General features: G+C 41.4%; 1 protein-coding gene across 1 annotated transcript; it reads left to right on the forward strand.

Moving 5' to 3' along the window:
- The first annotated feature begins 433 nt into the window (after positions 1-433).
- On the forward strand, positions 434-17,321 carry taok1b (TAO kinase 1b). Its single transcript, XM_060891086.1, has 20 exons — positions 434-985; positions 5,912-6,140; positions 6,433-6,504; positions 6,899-7,000; positions 7,084-7,129; positions 8,559-8,655; positions 9,262-9,375; positions 9,459-9,550; positions 9,634-9,727; positions 9,826-9,907; positions 10,605-10,772; positions 10,868-11,071; positions 11,250-11,387; positions 11,574-11,810; positions 11,903-12,031; positions 12,452-12,655; positions 12,817-13,056; positions 13,231-13,443; positions 13,784-13,966; positions 14,044-17,321. Exons 2-20 carry the CDS (start codon positions 6,009-6,011, stop codon positions 14,542-14,544), a joined length of 3,048 nt encoding a protein of 1,015 aa, XP_060747069.1. The 5' UTR covers positions 434-985; positions 5,912-6,008; the 3' UTR covers positions 14,545-17,321.
- Positions 17,322-17,655: the final 334 nt, after the last annotated feature.

A 17,655-nucleotide genomic window follows, 5' to 3' on the forward strand; every position in this document is an offset into this window, starting at 1 on the left:
ATTTATGTATATTCATGTAAATGTATATACATTATTTTTCACTTATATTTTCATATTTTATATAGTTTTTATTTTTATATAGTTTATACTTTTTTTATTGATCTACCTCCTTTTGGGTATTTTTTTTTTTTATCCCAAATTGCATTTCTTATGTTTGAATACCGGACAGATGCAAAAAGCATTTCACTGCATGTCGTACTCTCTATGTATGTGTATGTGACAAATAAAGATTTGATTTGATTTGATTTGATTTATTTTCCCATCACATCATGCACCGTCGTGATTTATTTTGCCTGCTGTTTTCTTGTTGTTGTTGTTGTTGTTTTGGGCGCCGCCTAGTGGCTGGCAGCGAACCAGCAACCAGAAAGTGTGGAGAAAAATCAGTGCCTGGTCACTGAAAGCTTGAGATATATTTCTCATGCATGTAGAACTTTTATAGTTTTAAAGTGTCTTTCGTGTTCTCGGGTCATGACAGAGCTGTTTTGTGTGGTTAGGAAGCGTGCTTGGATTTTACTGGTGTTTTGTCACTGAGGGGAGGAGGATGTAAAAAAAAAAAAAAACAATACCATCCGCCATCTTTTTGGACGTGACTTGGGAGTGGGGAGTTAACGTTAACGTTAGCTTTAGAGCTATTAGGATCCACTGGGTTTTTTTTTTTTTTTTTTTATATATATCTATATATATTAGTGTTATATTATCTTAAGCAGTCATCACGCAGGTCAACACACTAACGTTTACGGACACTGTTAGTTAGACGACTTGGCAGCGAGACGAGGATTAATGATGGCACTGAAGGAATAACAAACCCGTCCACGGTTGTGTCAAATCTGTGCTTCGGTCCTCTGTGGCTTCACAGGCCGGTTGTTTGCTGCCTGCTCTTCCCAGGATAACTGCGTCTGAAGCTAGCCGAGTTAGCAAACCGAGCTAACACAACAATTTCCCTCACCGAATCCTGTTTTTCTGTCAAAACTGGCCTGTCTGACGGGTAAGATGTCCTCCAAACATACGCTTCTCGACATTCTGAATAATTTCTCTGTGATTCGTTGTCGCTTGTCATCTGAAAACAGTTAGCTAGCATGCTAACGCTAGCGTGCTAACGCTAAAGCTAGCATGCAGACGCCTCTGAGGTAAATCGTTGCTGCTAACTTTATGTAGCCGTAAACCTCCGACACCGGAGTTAACTATCCTTAACTAGTCGTGTGGTGATTATTTTTTTTTTTTTAGATCGGATTAAATAAACGCTACAAGGTCAGTTCGAGGACTTTTAATCCTCGATGAGGTGAAATGAGACGATGAGAGAAATAAAATGACGTGACGTGATGTTTGTGATTTAGTATCTGAAGGCTGCTAGTTATAGTTGTGTCCGTTTGTTAGTTGTATAGTTAACTAGTTCTCTGTGCTCGGTTAAGGATAAACCGTGTGTAAAAGGTGTTCACACGGGACAAAGATGTGCTGTGACTGTGACTGTTAATCCGGAATAAAAATCTACATGTTCGCTATTTATTTCATTATTATTATTATTATTATTATTATTATTATTATTATTATTATTATTTAGAAATCCTCTGACACGAATAAACAAGCGAACATGTCAGTAAAGTGTTTGTGTTGCTCAGACGCTCCCTGCTTGTTTCTCTGGCACTTGGACGCGCTTTCTGTCGCATTCGAAGCCTGTCATGTTTGTGTCCGAAAGAAAAGAGCCGGATCGTGAAATTCCGCCGCTATGAAGCCTTATAACGCGTCGTTACGCTTTAATAACAACCAAGCGCAGTTTGACGTAAGCGCAAGGCTTTAACATTGAGCAGGCGCCGCGTTCCTCGTCTCTGTTTTTACTGAAGCGCCTTGCCAGGTTTTCAGCATCACTATCACTCACAGTTATTCACTATTATTCACTATTATTCACTATGAATCTCTACAACACGTCACACATATCAGATTTTAGTCTTCAATTAACCTTCATAAGCAGGAATGCATATTGTCCAGACATTTAAAGGTGCAGTAGTGGTTTTGTTGTTGTTTTTTGTTTGTTTGTTTGTTTGTTTGTTTGTTTTTGTAAAACCTATTCAGAACTAGCGCTTTAATCTGAAGCTTCATCACAAGCGGATGAGAAAACAGGTCCAGAACTCTGGTCAGACGTTTTAAACAGCACACGACTCACAGGATATGAGACATCCTAAGGGCGGAGCTTCGTGAACAGGATGGGCTCGAGAAAGATCAAAGTCCAATCTACCTCCTTAATTATTAGAGATCTAATTAAAAACATGACTAATCTCAACCTTAAACAAGATATCCAGAACATAAACATAAAGATTAAGTCTTTAAAGAGCCCCTGAAATCACAATAGCTGTTTTTATTTTTTTATTTGTTTTCATGATTCATATCTAGACCGATGTCGGCAGGTCTGATTTAAATGTTCTGCCCGACAACTTCTTAAACGACCTGCAGAGTTCTTTCGTATTTGGATTGGATTTGTTTATCACAGAGATGTCAGTAATACGTCTGATTAAGCTCGTGTCTGAAAATGAAAACAAACACAGGAGCGAGTTGTTAGTGGGTTTTATTTTCTACGAACGCAGACGTTTGCATCACTCGGTCGTACGTACGTACGTATGCTCGCGCTTCTCTGACGGCTCGGACGCTACGTTGTGAAAGAGGTGCCGGAGTAGAGAAGAGACGCCGGGTCTTATTTCAGTTTTGGAGCGAACCACAAGTTCCACAACGATTCGAAAGCGCAGGAAAGCCGTAATCACAAAGTGTACGAGAAGCGTTTGGTAAACTTCTGCATAGAAAATGAATTTACAGACGTTTTTTGTGCTTTGAAACAGCATTATTCGATGTGTTTATATAATTTCCACTGAAAAAAGGAAGTCTGGGCAGGACACATCGAGTGGCTCCTCAACCTTTATGATCCATTATGATGTCTTTATATTTGCTGATCTATCTAGATGGTATCGAGACACCGTTTAAATGCTAAAAGCCAAAAAACTTCGACACAATGGAAATAAAGTCTGGACAAAGCGTCTGTGATATCGGAAACTACCTAAATTTTGGATTTTATCTGGTCCATATGGAGCTTTTAATTTCAATACTCTTTACCTTTTGTGTACTATAGCGAGACGTCCTGACCTCCTAGACTAAATGACGATTATCGATAAACCTTGATAAAGTCTTGGTGGCTAGTTTTCAACTGGCGGCACAAAAAATAACCAATTTTCAGCTCGTCAAAGACGAGATTTGTCGCTTCGTCGGATTGAGTGAGAGAACGACTCTTAGAAGTAACAGGCCTGTCCTTAAATGTTTGATTGTTCTCCATACTTAGCTACGTCACCAAGCCACTGTTTGGTTTGTTCAATCAGGAATCAAATCATAACTAAGAACGGTTATCTGGCTTCCTCCTACACTCTTATTTGTTTATTATATCATAAAGACTAATATTTTGTCGACGCGATCACGTTGGAATCTCTTCAGAGCAAACGGACCCAGTGCTTTACTTTTCCGCTTTACCAAAAGTACAAAAGCATTTTTTCATCGCAGAATGATGATTGAGATTTCAAAGTCATAAGGCTCGCAATCTGTTCATCGTCGCAGTAAGAATGCCAATTATGTAGCTTTTTTCCGTTCTTACGTCTTGATCACTAAGCTTTGTTTCTAAATTTCCTTAATTGTTGTTGTGATGCTAAGCTGTAGCGTGACAGCGAAAAGACCTGGAAGGATAAACGAGTGGATCGAACGGCGTAAAAGAGAGAAAGCAGGAATTGGGCAGAAAGTCCTAGATGTGTGAACGTACTGTATACAGATCGTATGTGTATGATCGGAACGAATACCACAGATTACTGAGATGCCTCCTCGGGTTGTAAAAGAATGCAGAGCGATTAACCTGAACTCCAAACGACACGCCGACGCCTTTTGATTTCACGAGAGGTTTTATTTACTGCTTTTTTTTTTTTTACATTGCTGGGATTTTTTGTGTATTTATTGTGTATTTAAAGCTTTGACTGCCAGTTCTACAGGTTCAAGAAAGATTACACGCAGGAACTCCTTCGTCCACAGAACCTTTTTAGAAATTTGTTAGAAAAATGATCGATAATCCAGTTATTTTCTTTTATATACACAACGTAATGCAGTTAGGGTTGATTATTAACTGTTAATCAAATCTCTACTCCCAGGATCTACTGTGGTGCGTAGAGCGTCTGACCGATCATTTTTATATTGTTCTAAATATCCACCGAACTATTCGTACAAGTAAGAAACAAAACACGACTGACTGTTGCACCATTAATCGAGATGCAGGTCACTAAGTGCAATACAACATTACTGACATTTTTCAGCTAATCTCTTTTCTAAAGTATATTTCCAAATACCCATGTCAGAATAAATGAGACAACGTGACAGTATTCTGTACATATTTTTGCAGATATACGTCATACCTGCATTTCAAGCAGTGATTTGTTTGACTCTGCCCAAAACTAAAATTCTAAATAGCAAAAAGCTCCCTCAGAAATGGTTTTAACTGTCATGTGTGTATGTGAGTTGAATCATTGTGTGTGTGTGTGTGTGTGTGTAGATTCGACTCTAAAGCTTTGAGTCTGACTCAAGTGAATCAATGAAAATCATTTTGGGATTGATTTTGATGTGAACCAAAATGGATGGCAGCCTCATGTCGCTAAGTAACAGCAGCTACCTGCGAATCGTACAATAGTTGCTGTCTTGTTCCAAAGCTCCAAAGTTGGCTAAACTGCCCGATATCCTCAATATTTTTGGATCGCAGTGACGTTTGGATACCTTAAGATTTTGTTGAAAGCAGTCAGTTTTTTAAAAAAAAAGGAGAAAGAAAACGTTCGTTTCTTTCGTTGTTAAGCAAACGAGGCGTCGACCTCGTATTACTTAATGGATTTGTGTCAACAAATTTCCGTAAGCGGTCTTCGTTGTGTTCCTGTGTCTAACAGAGCAGATGAAGGTTTGGGACTGTGTGTTTTTTGTTTTTTTTGGTAGTCACTCTCTCTGTCTTGTGACTCTAGCTACTCACATGTCTCACTGAAAATGCTTTTAGGGCCACACACACACACACACACACACACACACACATATTCATTATTAATACCAGGAGCACTCTTCAACTCTTGCTGTTATTTGCACACAGAAGATATAAAGGCTGAAGTGTAACATGAACAGAACGAGACCATGGAGTTGCTTTGTAGTTATGTTGGTAATCATAAACCGCAAAAACTGCTGCATTTGTCCTGCACTCAGCGCGTAGAGGAGAGTCCTGTCAGCATCAGCCGAGCGTTTAAAGCCGCATAACGAACAAGAACAGACGGCACGCCTGTGTCACATGCCTGCTGCCGTAATAAGCTGGCTCGGTCGAACGGACTGCTAACTCACTACTACGGTTCATCACAATTTCACAGATGGCTCCATTTAGGCAACAGAAAAGTCTTCTTTTAATGAATGTCTCGTTATTATTTCATACAACCGTATGCACTATACACACTCTTTAATTACACAGGAAACAGCGTCAGAGCGATTTAAAGGCGATCTGCTGTGCCGAACTCCGGACACGACCCGGTCAACGTACTTATACACGTCACCTGGACTAATTCTGTGGTCATTACGCAAGGTGTAGAGGATTATAGGGATCACGGCATGTCCAGTCTTCCACAAAGTACTAAAGATTTTCCTATAGAGAGAGTACTCTCTTTTATTTTTGCGGTTCTCCGTCAAATGATTAGAATAATTTGCTAGGATTTTCTTAGGTCTTTTTCAACACCTAGAGCTCAATAAGTGTCGATAATAGATTGTCGCACCGGTGTAGGATTGTGTCCCGTTTCTCTGTATTTTTAAGGATAACCACTTCATGAAGTCACGCTGATTAAGAACATGTGTTTAATTAACAAGTCTATTTGTTTCACAGGTCCCTATGCACACGCTGCCATCCTCTGGCAGATGAGTCATCATCGAGGGCTTGCGCGTCGCAGTCGCACCGCCAGATAGTCCCCTGCGAGCGCAGCATGCCCTCCACCAGCAGGGCAGGGAACCTCAAGGACCCCGAGATCGCAGAGCTGTTCTTTAAAGAAGACCCTGAGAAGCTCTTCATCGACCTGCGTGAGATCGGACATGGCAGCTTCGGAGCCGTATATTTTGTAAGTAGCACAAAAATCTTACATCGCCGTCGTACCGTTTCCACCGCTTTTAGTTATTCTGAAGTCTGCGGATGCATCAACACTGGATTATATTACATTTTGCACTTAATTACCTTAATTAAGGTCAGCAATTGACTTGAAAGCTGACAGATTTACGATTTTGCATGACAGACGGTTATTCAGGGTTATATTAATAATCCTAATAATAGTAATAATAATATATTTTTTGCATTATAATGCAAACATTACTAGTCGTCTGATTTATTTCTTTTTTTTACGCGTCTGTCTCCAGGCACGTGATGTGCGGACCGCAGAGGTGGTGGCCATTAAAAAGATGTCCTACAGCGGAAAGCAATCCAATGAGGTGAATCATTTTGAGCTTAGTCTTCATTCTGATTTAATGCAGTGCCTCGAAGCCTCGCGCTGTCCTCGGAAAAATATAATAATCTCGTTATAAACTAAGGACCAGGTAAAAGAACGGCTTCTCTTTCGTTTTATTCTAAAGAAATATCTCGTATTTTACTCTGAATGCCGAACGTATCCGAGGATAGAAGATATCTCAGTCGCTGGGTGCGGTGACTACACTGCAATGAAGGACTGAATTCATTTCCTGTGTTTAGCTGCACTCAGATATACGTCTGAGTAAAGCGATGAGGTCATGCATAGCTCCATATAAGCAGGCTTTTTCTCTCTTATAACATATATCTGAGTGGCTAACCGCACTGCTTTTACTTGTTTTCCACTTTATTTTCCATCAGAAATGGCAGGATATCATTAAAGAAGTAAAATTCCTCCAGAGAATACAGCATCCGAACAGCATCGAGTATAAAGGATGCTACCTCCGAGAACACACAGCATGGGTAAACGCTCCGTCTCCAAACGTAGGCATCCTCGTTTATCCGACTTTATCTCTAAACCCGTTTGTTCTCGATCCCTTTTTCAGCTTGTGATGGAGTACTGTTTGGGTTCAGCTTCCGACCTCCTCGAAGGTAAGCCGTTCCTGTAAAAAGGTTTGACCGGGAAAAAAAAACGCGAAGAATGGATTTGCAGCAATTCCTCCACCACTCACCATACTTGCGAGTTTTCACATTTTTCTGTCAAATCAACCTCAAGATCAAGATCATTTCTTTGAGATATTTGAAAACTTTTTCATCGTCTTATCCCTTAGCTCTATTCACAGGCGTTATAACTAGGGTTGCAAAATTCCGGGAATTTTCAAGGCTGGAAACTTTCCATGGGAATTAACGGGAATATATGGAAATAAACTGGGAATTTTTTAAAAATGCAGAGTTGCCTATAACAAGGAGCATAAATGTAGTTAAAAAAAAAATCTTGCAGCATAATTTTGTTTAAAACAACAAGATTTAATGCAATTTAAGTTGAATTTGTACCCTGCGTTCCTCGGTCACTTGCACACAGCACACTGCTTACTGGAAGGCCATTGAGGCCAAACCCCCTGCATGTACTTACATTCTTCCATAACATGCACAGTAACACTTTATTTTAAGGTCATTTAACTAGTTGCATATTAGCATGAATATTAATAGAATATTGGCTGTTTATTAGTACTTATTAAGCACATATTAATCCCTTATTCTGCATTACATTATTCTACATCCTACATCCTTATTCTACATCCTACATCCTTATTCTACATCCTACATCCTACATCCTTATTCTACATCCTACATCCTTATTCCTTATTAGCCCACCTCGTCAACATCCTCCATGTCCAATGGAGGTGAATCCCACCTTAAGTGATTTATGGGATTCACCTCCATTGGACATGGAGGATGTTGATGAGGTCCAGGAAGAAGCCATTGGGACCTGAAAGGATTGAGAGGAAAAATGCAGAAACCAGAAACCTAATAAGCTTCAGAAAAAAATTCTTCATTTTACATTTCGATTGGGACTTTTTTAAAAGGTCACGTGTGGGGGATGCTTTTATTTTACAGCAATCATAGGGAAATATGTTTATTACAATTATTAAGTTTATTATGTTTATTACAAGCATAATAATGTTTATTATGCTTTTGTGTTACTCAATGAAAGAATCAATTAAAGTTCTACTTACAATTAAATCAGTCAAGACGTCATTTTTAAAATTTGTATTACCTTTGCATGCATGTCTGCTTACGACCAAACAAAATGTTTATTTATGATATAGTTTATATAGATTTCCCTGTATTTCCAAATAATTATCATCAATTACTGTAAATTCCCATAAATTCCCGTAAAGTTTCCAATTTGAAATATTTCCAAAATTCCCCAGATTAGGTTCCCGTGGAAAGCTTCCGGAAATTTACCGGAAACTTTCCGCCCCTTTGCAACCCTAGTTATAACGTCAATACGATTCTTAGTACTAGTTTTCCATAATAGGCAATATTCAGTTTTCCATTTTCCGTTTGTATTTTGCAGTTCACAAAAAGCCCCTTCAGGAAATCGAGATCGCAGCTATCACCCACGGTGCTTTGCAGGGGCTCGCCTACCTTCACTCTCATAACATGATTCACAGGTAGGTGAACGTTAGCGACGTAACACAACACGACCGCGTAACTCGGATTGGACAGTGTAAGAAATAAAAAAAAAATGCGTGTGAGGGTGAAGATCTTAAGGAAGAACAAGTAGTTTATTCCAGCATAGCAGTGACAAAATACATGAAGTACCTTGGTTTCGTCGGAGTCAGTCAGAACCCCGGACAAATCCTGCTTTTCCCTTTTTGTAGATTAAATGAGGTTCTGCTTTGAATGTGTATTGAGCATAAGAACTGAGTGTCTCCCAAATGGCTGGGATTCACGTTGTTATCTAGCCAGATGTCTTTAAATGTTAACCATGGTCACGTACATCTTGTCTTGGTATTATTACAATTATCATCAACCAAATGGTCACTTTAAATGGGAATCGCAGTCACGTAGACACTTCTTGTTCGTGGCGATCCTTGACGTCCTGCAGCCGCTCCCATACTAACGATTGAAACTCTAACACAGATAAAAATACAATTGTATTGAGTATAAAACTGCGTTCCTCCCAAAGTATAAATAAATAAATCTGTCTGCCACCAGGTTGTCGTATAGCTTCCCACTAAAAATGATTCCTTACACACTTCTCTTGCACTTCTCAGGGATATCAAAGCTGGGAACATCCTGCTGACTGAACCCGGCCAGGTCAAACTGGCAGATTTCGGTTCTGCCTCCATCGCTTCTCCGGCCAATTCCTTTGTTGGGACGCCATATTGGTGAGCACAGTGCATAACGGCTGTAAAATTACACCATCGCTATCTGCATGCACCATTTCCGTTGTCTTCCTTTCTCCTTTCAGGATGGCTCCAGAGGTGATCCTGGCTATGGATGAGGGGCAGTATGACGGGAAAGTAGACATCTGGTCCCTCGGGATCACCTGTATAGAACTAGGTAAGATTGCTCCTAGTTACATACATTATGCAGCTAAGCTGAGTTTAGAGTGAAATCCTCGATCTTCTCTGTGTCTCTTCCAGCTGAAAGGAAGCCTCCTCTGTTCAATATGAATGCAATGAGTGCCTTATACCATATAGCGCAGAATGAGAGCCCAGCACTGCAGTCTATAGAATGGTGAGTCTCCGGTGCACAAAAAACATGCTTGTTCAATATCAAAATTTGATCCTGAACACAATTATAGTGCGTATTATATTCTGTTTTCTGTTTTCTAGGACGGATTACTTTAGAAATTTTGTCGATTCTTGCCTTCAGAAAATCCCCCAAGATAGACCCCAATCAGAGGACCTGCTACAGGTGACCACTATTAGTAGAATTTGAAACTAATTTGCTTTAACGTTGTTCTTCTAGTTGTACAAAGTTGATTTTGAGCTAAATGTTAAGTCACCGAACATTTTATTTATGAGCGATTTAGTTATTTCGCCTTCGGAAGGGAAATCGTCTATGACTCGGGACGCACCGATCCGTTTGTTTAAATACAGTATACAGAAATCAGTAAAGACCCCAGCTATCGGATCTGTGCATTATTATTATTATTATTATTCATGGACGGTTCATTTCAAGGGACAACCAATTAAATCAGTCATGACTGACTTAATAACAGAACAACATAGCGTTTTAATATCAATATCAACATTTGAGACAACGTTGTATTACCTTTTTTTTTTGCTTCATTTCCCTGTACAAACAGGAACAAAAGTGAGTCGCACCCTGTCTTTAATTTGTCAGCCGTGACTTTATTCAAACATTTTACAAATGTTTCTTTCTTTTCTTTCACTTATTGTGGCCTTTATTCGATGAACACAAATACTGTTACTATAAAAAATTTAGTTCAAACTCCAAACAATCAACATAGTCAGTGTACTTAATTAACAAGATCAGCTCTGTAGGATCATCTGGATTGGTCAGTGGTCTTAGGTGTAGAGGGAATAACATTTAATTACTAAATAAATAAATGAGTACCTGAGTTTAACTTACCTTGCTTTGCACACAGCATGCGTTTGTTAAACGAGAGAGACCAGAAACTGTCCTGATCGACCTGATCATGCGAACCAAGGACGCAGTCCGTGAGCTGGATAACTTGCAATACCGCAAGATGAAGAAGATCCTCTTTCAGGAGGCCCATAATGGGCCAGCTACTGAAGCCCCGGAGGGAGAAGAGGTCAGACTAGTGCACTCAAGTATTGCTCTGTGGTGTCATGAAATGGTGCTTAGACCTTAGGATCTCACAAAGTGTGTGTGTGTGTGTGTGTGTAGGAGCCTGAGCATGGGGCTGGGCGTACAGGCACAGTGAACAGTGTAGGAAGTAACCAGTCCATCCCCAGCATGTCCATCAGTGCCAGCTCTCAGAGCAGCTCTGTCAACAGCCTTCCTGATGCTGCAGATGATAAGAGTGAACTGGACTTGATGGAAGGAGACCACACCGTCATGTCCAACAGCTCTGTTATACACCTCAAACCTGTAGGTTCACTTCATTACGCATTATCGTTAACCTTAAGCGTTAAAACCGGTTATTTTTTTATCTCAAATAACAGCGACACGCATCGCTTAAAAGTTTTTGGGAACTGATATATTACTCATGTAGTCAATTTCAGATGGTAGGGCTCATCATTCATCTCACCTTTGTTGGTGTTGACAGGAAGAGGAAGAGGTTTATCGAGATGACCCGGAGGCACGCAGTCATCCCTCCGAGCCCCAGGCTGCTCCAGCACAGCCACCCCCACGCAAATACCACCGTAACCGCGAGCACTTTGCCACCATCCGTACAGCCTCACTGGTGAGTCACTGCTCCCTTGTTCAGTCATGCTGGGAGAGGTTTTTTTTTTCTTCTCCTCTCAATAGAGCATATTATTTCATTATTATATAATAAGGAGCTTCTTGGTTATAAGAACAGGAGAAAAAAAAAGACAGGGAGGATGGGATATTTGTACAGGGCGTAGCTCACTTGGTCTTTGCTTTCTAGGTAACAAGGCAGATGCAAGAACACGAACAGGATTCAGAGCTGAGAGAGCAGATGTCTGGCTATAAGCGCATGAGAAGGCAGCACCAGAAGCACTTGATGGCTCTGGAGAACAAGCTTAAGGCTGAGATGGATGAGCACAGACTGAAGCTGGACAAGGAGCTGGAGACTCAGCGGAATAGTTTCGCAGCCGAGATCGAGAAACTGGTCAAAAAGCACCAAGCAGCCATGGAGAAAGATGTAAGCGTGCATCAACTCCGATCAGTTTCTTCACATTCCTACTGCAAATATAACTGAGCACAGATGTGTTGTGTGATTTTTGCGTTTTAAAGGCCAAGTCATTCGCCAACGATGAGAAGAAGTTCCAACAGCACATTCAGGCCCAGCAAAAGAAAGAGCTAAGCAGCTTTCTCGAATCTCAGAAACGAGAGTATAAACTACGCAAGGAGCAACTGAAAGAGGTTAGCAGCGACCACGGCGTGTCCTTGTAGTTACGTTATATACACATGCATATCTTATTCAGACTGTTCCACTAAACCGTGCATGAAGACCCAAACAACCCTGTACGAATTTTAAGCGATTTCATTCTACATTTGTCTCCGGAGCAGCACGGAGATTTTAAAGATCTCATAACCGAGATCTGTACTTTTGCCGTCGTGATTGCTATAACGTACTGTATATGAAATGAAAAAAACTAAATAGGATGATTCCAGAAAGCTAGTATGAAAATCAGCCTTGTTAGTAGGTTTGAAACCTGCATAAGAGGATTTGTACATTTTAAGCACTAACCATAACAGTGTATAAAAATGGGTTAATGCAAAAGTTATATACAGAATATTTCTAAGCGATATAAAGTGCCGTGTCTTTACATGGCTCGTCAGGAACTGAACGAGAACCAGTCCACACCCAAGAAGGAGAAGCAAGAATGGTTGTTCAAGCAGAAGGAGAACATCCAGCACTTTCAGGCCGAGGAAGAAGCCAATCTACTCCGCCGACAGCGGCAGTACCTAGAGCTCGAGTGCCGGCGCTTCAAACGCCGCATCCTCTTCGCCAAACACAACGTAGAGAAGGACCTCGTGCGAGAGGTACGTCAGCATCTGCCGTAAAAAAAAGCTGTAGCGGTTTGATAACAGCGGCACAACTTCTTTTTATTTACAAAGCAATACAGAATTTATTACAGGATATCGTCACAAGGTACGTCTCATTTTTTACTCTTCCCTCACGATATTTCTTTCCTCCAACACAGGAGTTGAATAAACGTCAGACCCAGAAGGACCTGGAACATGCTATGCTGCTGCGCCACCACGAGTCCATGCAGGAGCTGGAGGTGAGGCAGTTGGGCACCATCCACAAAATGAGGACCGAGCTCATCCGCCTGCAGCACCAGACCGAGCTCACTAACCAGCTGGAATACAACAAACGCAGAGAGAGAGAACTGCGTCGCAAGCACGTCATGGAGGTCCGGCAGCAGCCCAAGAGCCTAAAGGTTAGTGGGACTTTATAACAGCTGGCGGTTTCAGTTGATAACACAAACTAAATTTTTCTTTATTCTGTATTTCATTAAACGTCCTTCTCTTGCTGTTGTTTTTGTGCTGTCTTGTTCTCTCTCTCTCTCTCTCTCTCTCTTTCTGTTTCTCCCCTCTCTACTTTTGTGCCTCAGTCCAAAGAGCTACAGATCAAGAAGCAGTTTCAGGACACCTGTAAGATCCAGACGCGGCAGTACAAGGCCCTGCGAAACCACCTGCTCGAGACTACGCCCAAGTCAGACCACAAGGCTGTGCTGAAGAGACTCAAGGAGGAGCAAACGAGAAAACTGGCCATTCTCGCTGAGCAATATGATCATTCCATCAATGACATGCTCTCCACTCAGGCTGTAAGTAAAGCTGTAGGTGCAGAATTGTAGTTTACTGTAGTGTTAATAACACAGAAGTGTGTGATGGGTCTGTGTTCATCACATATTTGTTGTTCAGGGGTCGGCATTGGCAGGAAGTTAACACACACACACACACAATTTATTTATTAGTGGTTTATCTTGTATTCTTTAAGTTCATTTCTTTTCATCTCTTGCCACCACTCTTACAATTTACCTTGGCATCAACTGATAGCACAGCGGAGAGTTACAAAACATTACATAAGACACAGCTAGCAGCGACTTAGAATGCAGAACACAGCGATGTCGCCTCGTCTAAGCCCGACTTCTGCCCCTTTTACAGTTACGACTGGATGAAGCCCAGGAGGCAGAGTGTCAGGTGCTGAAGATGCAGCTTCAGCAGGAGCTGGAACTGCTGAACGCATATCAGAGTAAAATCAAGATGCAGACCGACGCGCAGCATGATCGTGAGAGGAAAGAGCTAGAACAGAGAGTCTCACTGCGCAGAGCCCTCCTGGAACAGAAGGTAAGTCGCAGCATTATTTCGGTGTAAAATTAAGGCGATTATTTTTAATTTTTATTTTTTTATTATTTATATCTCAGATCGAGGAGGAGATGGTGACGTTGCAGAACGAGCGCTCGGAGAGAATCCGCAGCCTGCTGGAGAGGCAGGCACGCGAGATCGAAGCCTTCGACTCAGAAAGCATGCGTCTAGGCTTCAACAACATGGTGCTGTCAAACCTGGCCTCGTCTGACGGTCACAGTCACAGTTATCCAGGTGGGCCGGGCGCATGGGGTTCACCTCACAGTACTGGATCACAGGGGCCACACTGGGGCAGCCAGCAGAGCCATCATCTCCACCATCACCATCAGCACCATGCCAGCCAGAGCGGCTCCATCCAGCAGCCCTGGGGACACAGCGGACATCCTCCCTGGGGACATCACGGCTCAGGCGGCAGCCAGCGGTCCAGCGCCGGCGGGGCACGGAACAGCCCTCAGGCGGCACGGAGAACATCGGCAGGAGGCCGCAGCGAGCAGGGAATGAGCAGGAGCTCCAGCATCGCTTCTCAGATCTCCAACGGCTCGCACCTGTCCTACACATAAGCCAGCCCGCTCTAACACTCAACCCTCAACACACACACACACACTACACACTACACACATTGTCTGAGAGGGGCATTAGGTACACCAAGGTCAGCAAGGAGACACAGAGCCCTGAGTGATATTTTCTTTCTCACTCTCCCTCTTAAACATGAACATAAATGCTCCACTAAAAAAAAAAAATGCACCTTATATTTAGAATCCTCATTGGGAAAGACTCACAGGTTCAGATATATCTGCAAATATCCTAAGTCTAAAGGATGCACTGTATATGGAGCAAAGTCCTTTTAACAGTGCGTTAATACGATGACTGGAACGTGACCGTGTGTGTTTACGAATGTGGTTAAGATAGAGAGAGGTCTCGTTCGAGCGTTTATACAAGCAGGGTCAGCGCCGTCCGTCGGTTTTTCACGTTTTGCAAGGACGTAAACAGGCACACTAGTTTTTGTTGTGGTTTTACGGCACATAATCAATCACGTTACAGTTTAATCAATAAACTGTAAGCACACGGTAGTCCCTCGGTGTGAACGCGCAAGACGTCCTCGTTTATGGAAAGTTCTTTGCGTTAAGCGCGGTACGTTTGCTGAGACAGAAACTGCAGCCTGGATTTTATCCTCAGATGGATGTTTGATTCCTCAAAGAATGTATAGTCTGTTTATCTTCTCAATGAGAACCACTGCAGTAAAGCTGTACGGTTTGGTGATCTGAGATGATTGTTTTTAACACTAAGTGTTTTAAGGAAGGGGAAAAAAAGCAGCACAGGAAGCCGACACGATGCGGAAGGAAAAGTAATCGCAGACGATTCGGGAAGCCAGTTGAGTATTTCTCTAAGTAATTAGTTTTCTACCTTTGGCCATAATAAACCTTATGATTTGAAAATCATTAATCCTGATTGAAAGATTGTTTTGTTTTGTCTGTGCTAGCCATCAGGTTTGGTGAGAATCGCCTGGAGATCTTCACCGAAACTTGAGAACTATGGTTAGTTGCTAAGTTGTTTGTTTTTTTTTTAACAGAAGGGCTACAGGAAGCTCAAAAAATGTGGAAGAAATAGTGATGGTCGAAGACAGCGAGTATTTCTTGAGCTGATTTTTAAGGAGAGTCTCTAAACACTACAGTACATCATGCAGTCATGGCGTGCCTTATGACGAACGGCTCATCTCGCGTACGGATCCGTGGGATCATCGCTTCTGTTTATAGAACCTGTTACGTACTTATACATCACGCTTTAGTTTTAGATCTAATTTATACGTCCAGACTCATTCTTATTACAAGCACAATAACAACTGGGTTCTGTGAATTGTCCTGGAATCTTGTTGTGTTTAAAAAAAAATGTCGTCTTATAATATTTTGCCAGGTTTAATGGATTCGAAATGCTAAACAAGGAAGTAAGTTCATGAAAAAGTAAATATAGTTATGGCTGATTTGGGTGATAAAAGGAGGCAGTTGATTGTGTGTGTGTGTGTGTGTGTGTTGGTGGTAATGCGTATACTTTATCCATACTCGTATAGGAAGAATAAAAATATCTGATTTTCAGTCAGATATTTGATCCCTATTCAAAAAGCCAAAGTTCTTTTGACCCCAGCTATGCAAAGAGGAGTTTTTAGCAGCTGCAAAGACAAAACTAATCATCATGTGCTGCTCTGTGTCCTCTCTGTGTCTCAGACCTACGGTGTGTCCTCTTCTGCCCCCCTCCCAGCTTGGCGTCAGGGCAGTATATGTAGGTTTGGGGGTGAGAAGGTCTCTTTCAGGCAGCGAGTACCGCTGCTGTCACCTCCCATCACCTTCACACTCATCCATCCCAAAGCGCCGAGCATCTCCTGCCTGCTCAACATCTTCCCTCAACCACCGTTTCTAATTATGTGTACAAACAAAAGATTAAGAAAAACAGAAAGGCAGAAAGCATTATATATATATATAACATGTATTTGGAAAATAGCGAGGAGACAAGTATACATTTAATTGAGATGTATAGAGAAAGTTTGTGTATATTGTACAAATAGAAAATGTTTTTAATAAAATATTATAAATCTATGAGCCCAAGAGATACCCAAATTTAAAACCTGATATAATTATAATTAGCTGCTTGAAGGTGTGGGTGAATAACAAAAAACCCAGTTCTGTCTAAAAATATCCAAAGCAAGACATCACGATATCAAGAAATTCCACCACCTTGCATCTTCCTTGACGTGAATAGCTTTTTCAGTCCTACGCTCTAATTTTACCGATGGCAACGGAGACATTTCGTGAAGCTTACTTTACTTTATCACATGAGCCAAGGAGAGCTGCCTCATGTTCAAGGAAATGCCATGAAAATGACGCGTCCAAGACTCTCGGTCCCTTGAATGCTCGTCTTTGCGGTCGTTTAACGAACATCTAGTGTTGTAAATGTCCTCAAGTGTTTTCATGGCATCGCTGGCCACATAGAGATGTCAACAAACTCGACTTTAATTTAGCTTATATATTACAAGCTGACTGAGCCATTGCACTTTCAGGCCTCAAAGGATTGGGGCCGAATTTAAAGAGAGAGAGAGAGAGAGAGAGAAGCTAACATGCCAAAATCACTTCACAACCTCATAAATGCTCGATCGGAATCAGGAGAGCAGCCAAAAAAACCCAAAAATTCAACAGTTTATTTCACCCGGACACTGACTAAGGTCAGTCGCTCTCATTTAAGCTCCAGAAGCACGAAGAGGACAGAGGTGCGCCCTCTTGTGGAAGTGTAATCTCATGCGTCACATCGCAGCCTGCAACGTCCCCCTGTTTTAATGATCCCTTTAAAAGTGTGAGAACAAGGGAAATCTGCAGTAACCAAGCGACGGGGTATGTATGTACAGTTACAGTGTGTTCAACAGTATTCCTTCAAAATTATCAATTATTTTTCCTTTTTTTTTTTTTCTGCTTCAACATTACCATAACAATCCATATATAACCTGTATTAAAATGTATAGATTGTGAAAAGCTGAATGTCATAAAGATTATAACAACAAATTGTATGGCTATTCACAAGAAGAAGAAGAAAAAAATCCATTAAAATGTAAACAAAAAATCTGAAAACTTTACGGGGACAAATGTAATGTTTTTGTTTGTAATTACTCCTTTTGTTGGCAGAGGGCT

The sequence above is a fragment of the Tachysurus vachellii genome, chromosome 17, assembly GCF_030014155.1.
Source record: "Tachysurus vachellii isolate PV-2020 chromosome 17, HZAU_Pvac_v1, whole genome shotgun sequence".
Taxonomy (NCBI): Eukaryota; Metazoa; Chordata; class Actinopteri; order Siluriformes; family Bagridae; genus Tachysurus; species Tachysurus vachellii.

What these genes read in the sequence shown, in the direction of transcription:
- taok1b (XM_060891086.1), top strand. Translation starts at nt 6,009, where the DNA reads ATGCCCTCCACCAGCAGGGCAGGGAACCTCAAGGACCCCGAGATCGCA. An exon ending in AAGCCCCGGAGGGAGAAGAG is followed by an intron (nt 10,773 to 10,867) that starts GTCAGACTAGTG and finishes GTGTGTGTGTAG; the next exon opens with GAGCCTGAGCATGGGGCTGG. An exon ending in GCAAGGAGCAACTGAAAGAG is followed by an intron (nt 12,032 to 12,451) that starts GTTAGCAGCGAC and finishes ATGGCTCGTCAG; the next exon opens with GAACTGAACGAGAACCAGTC.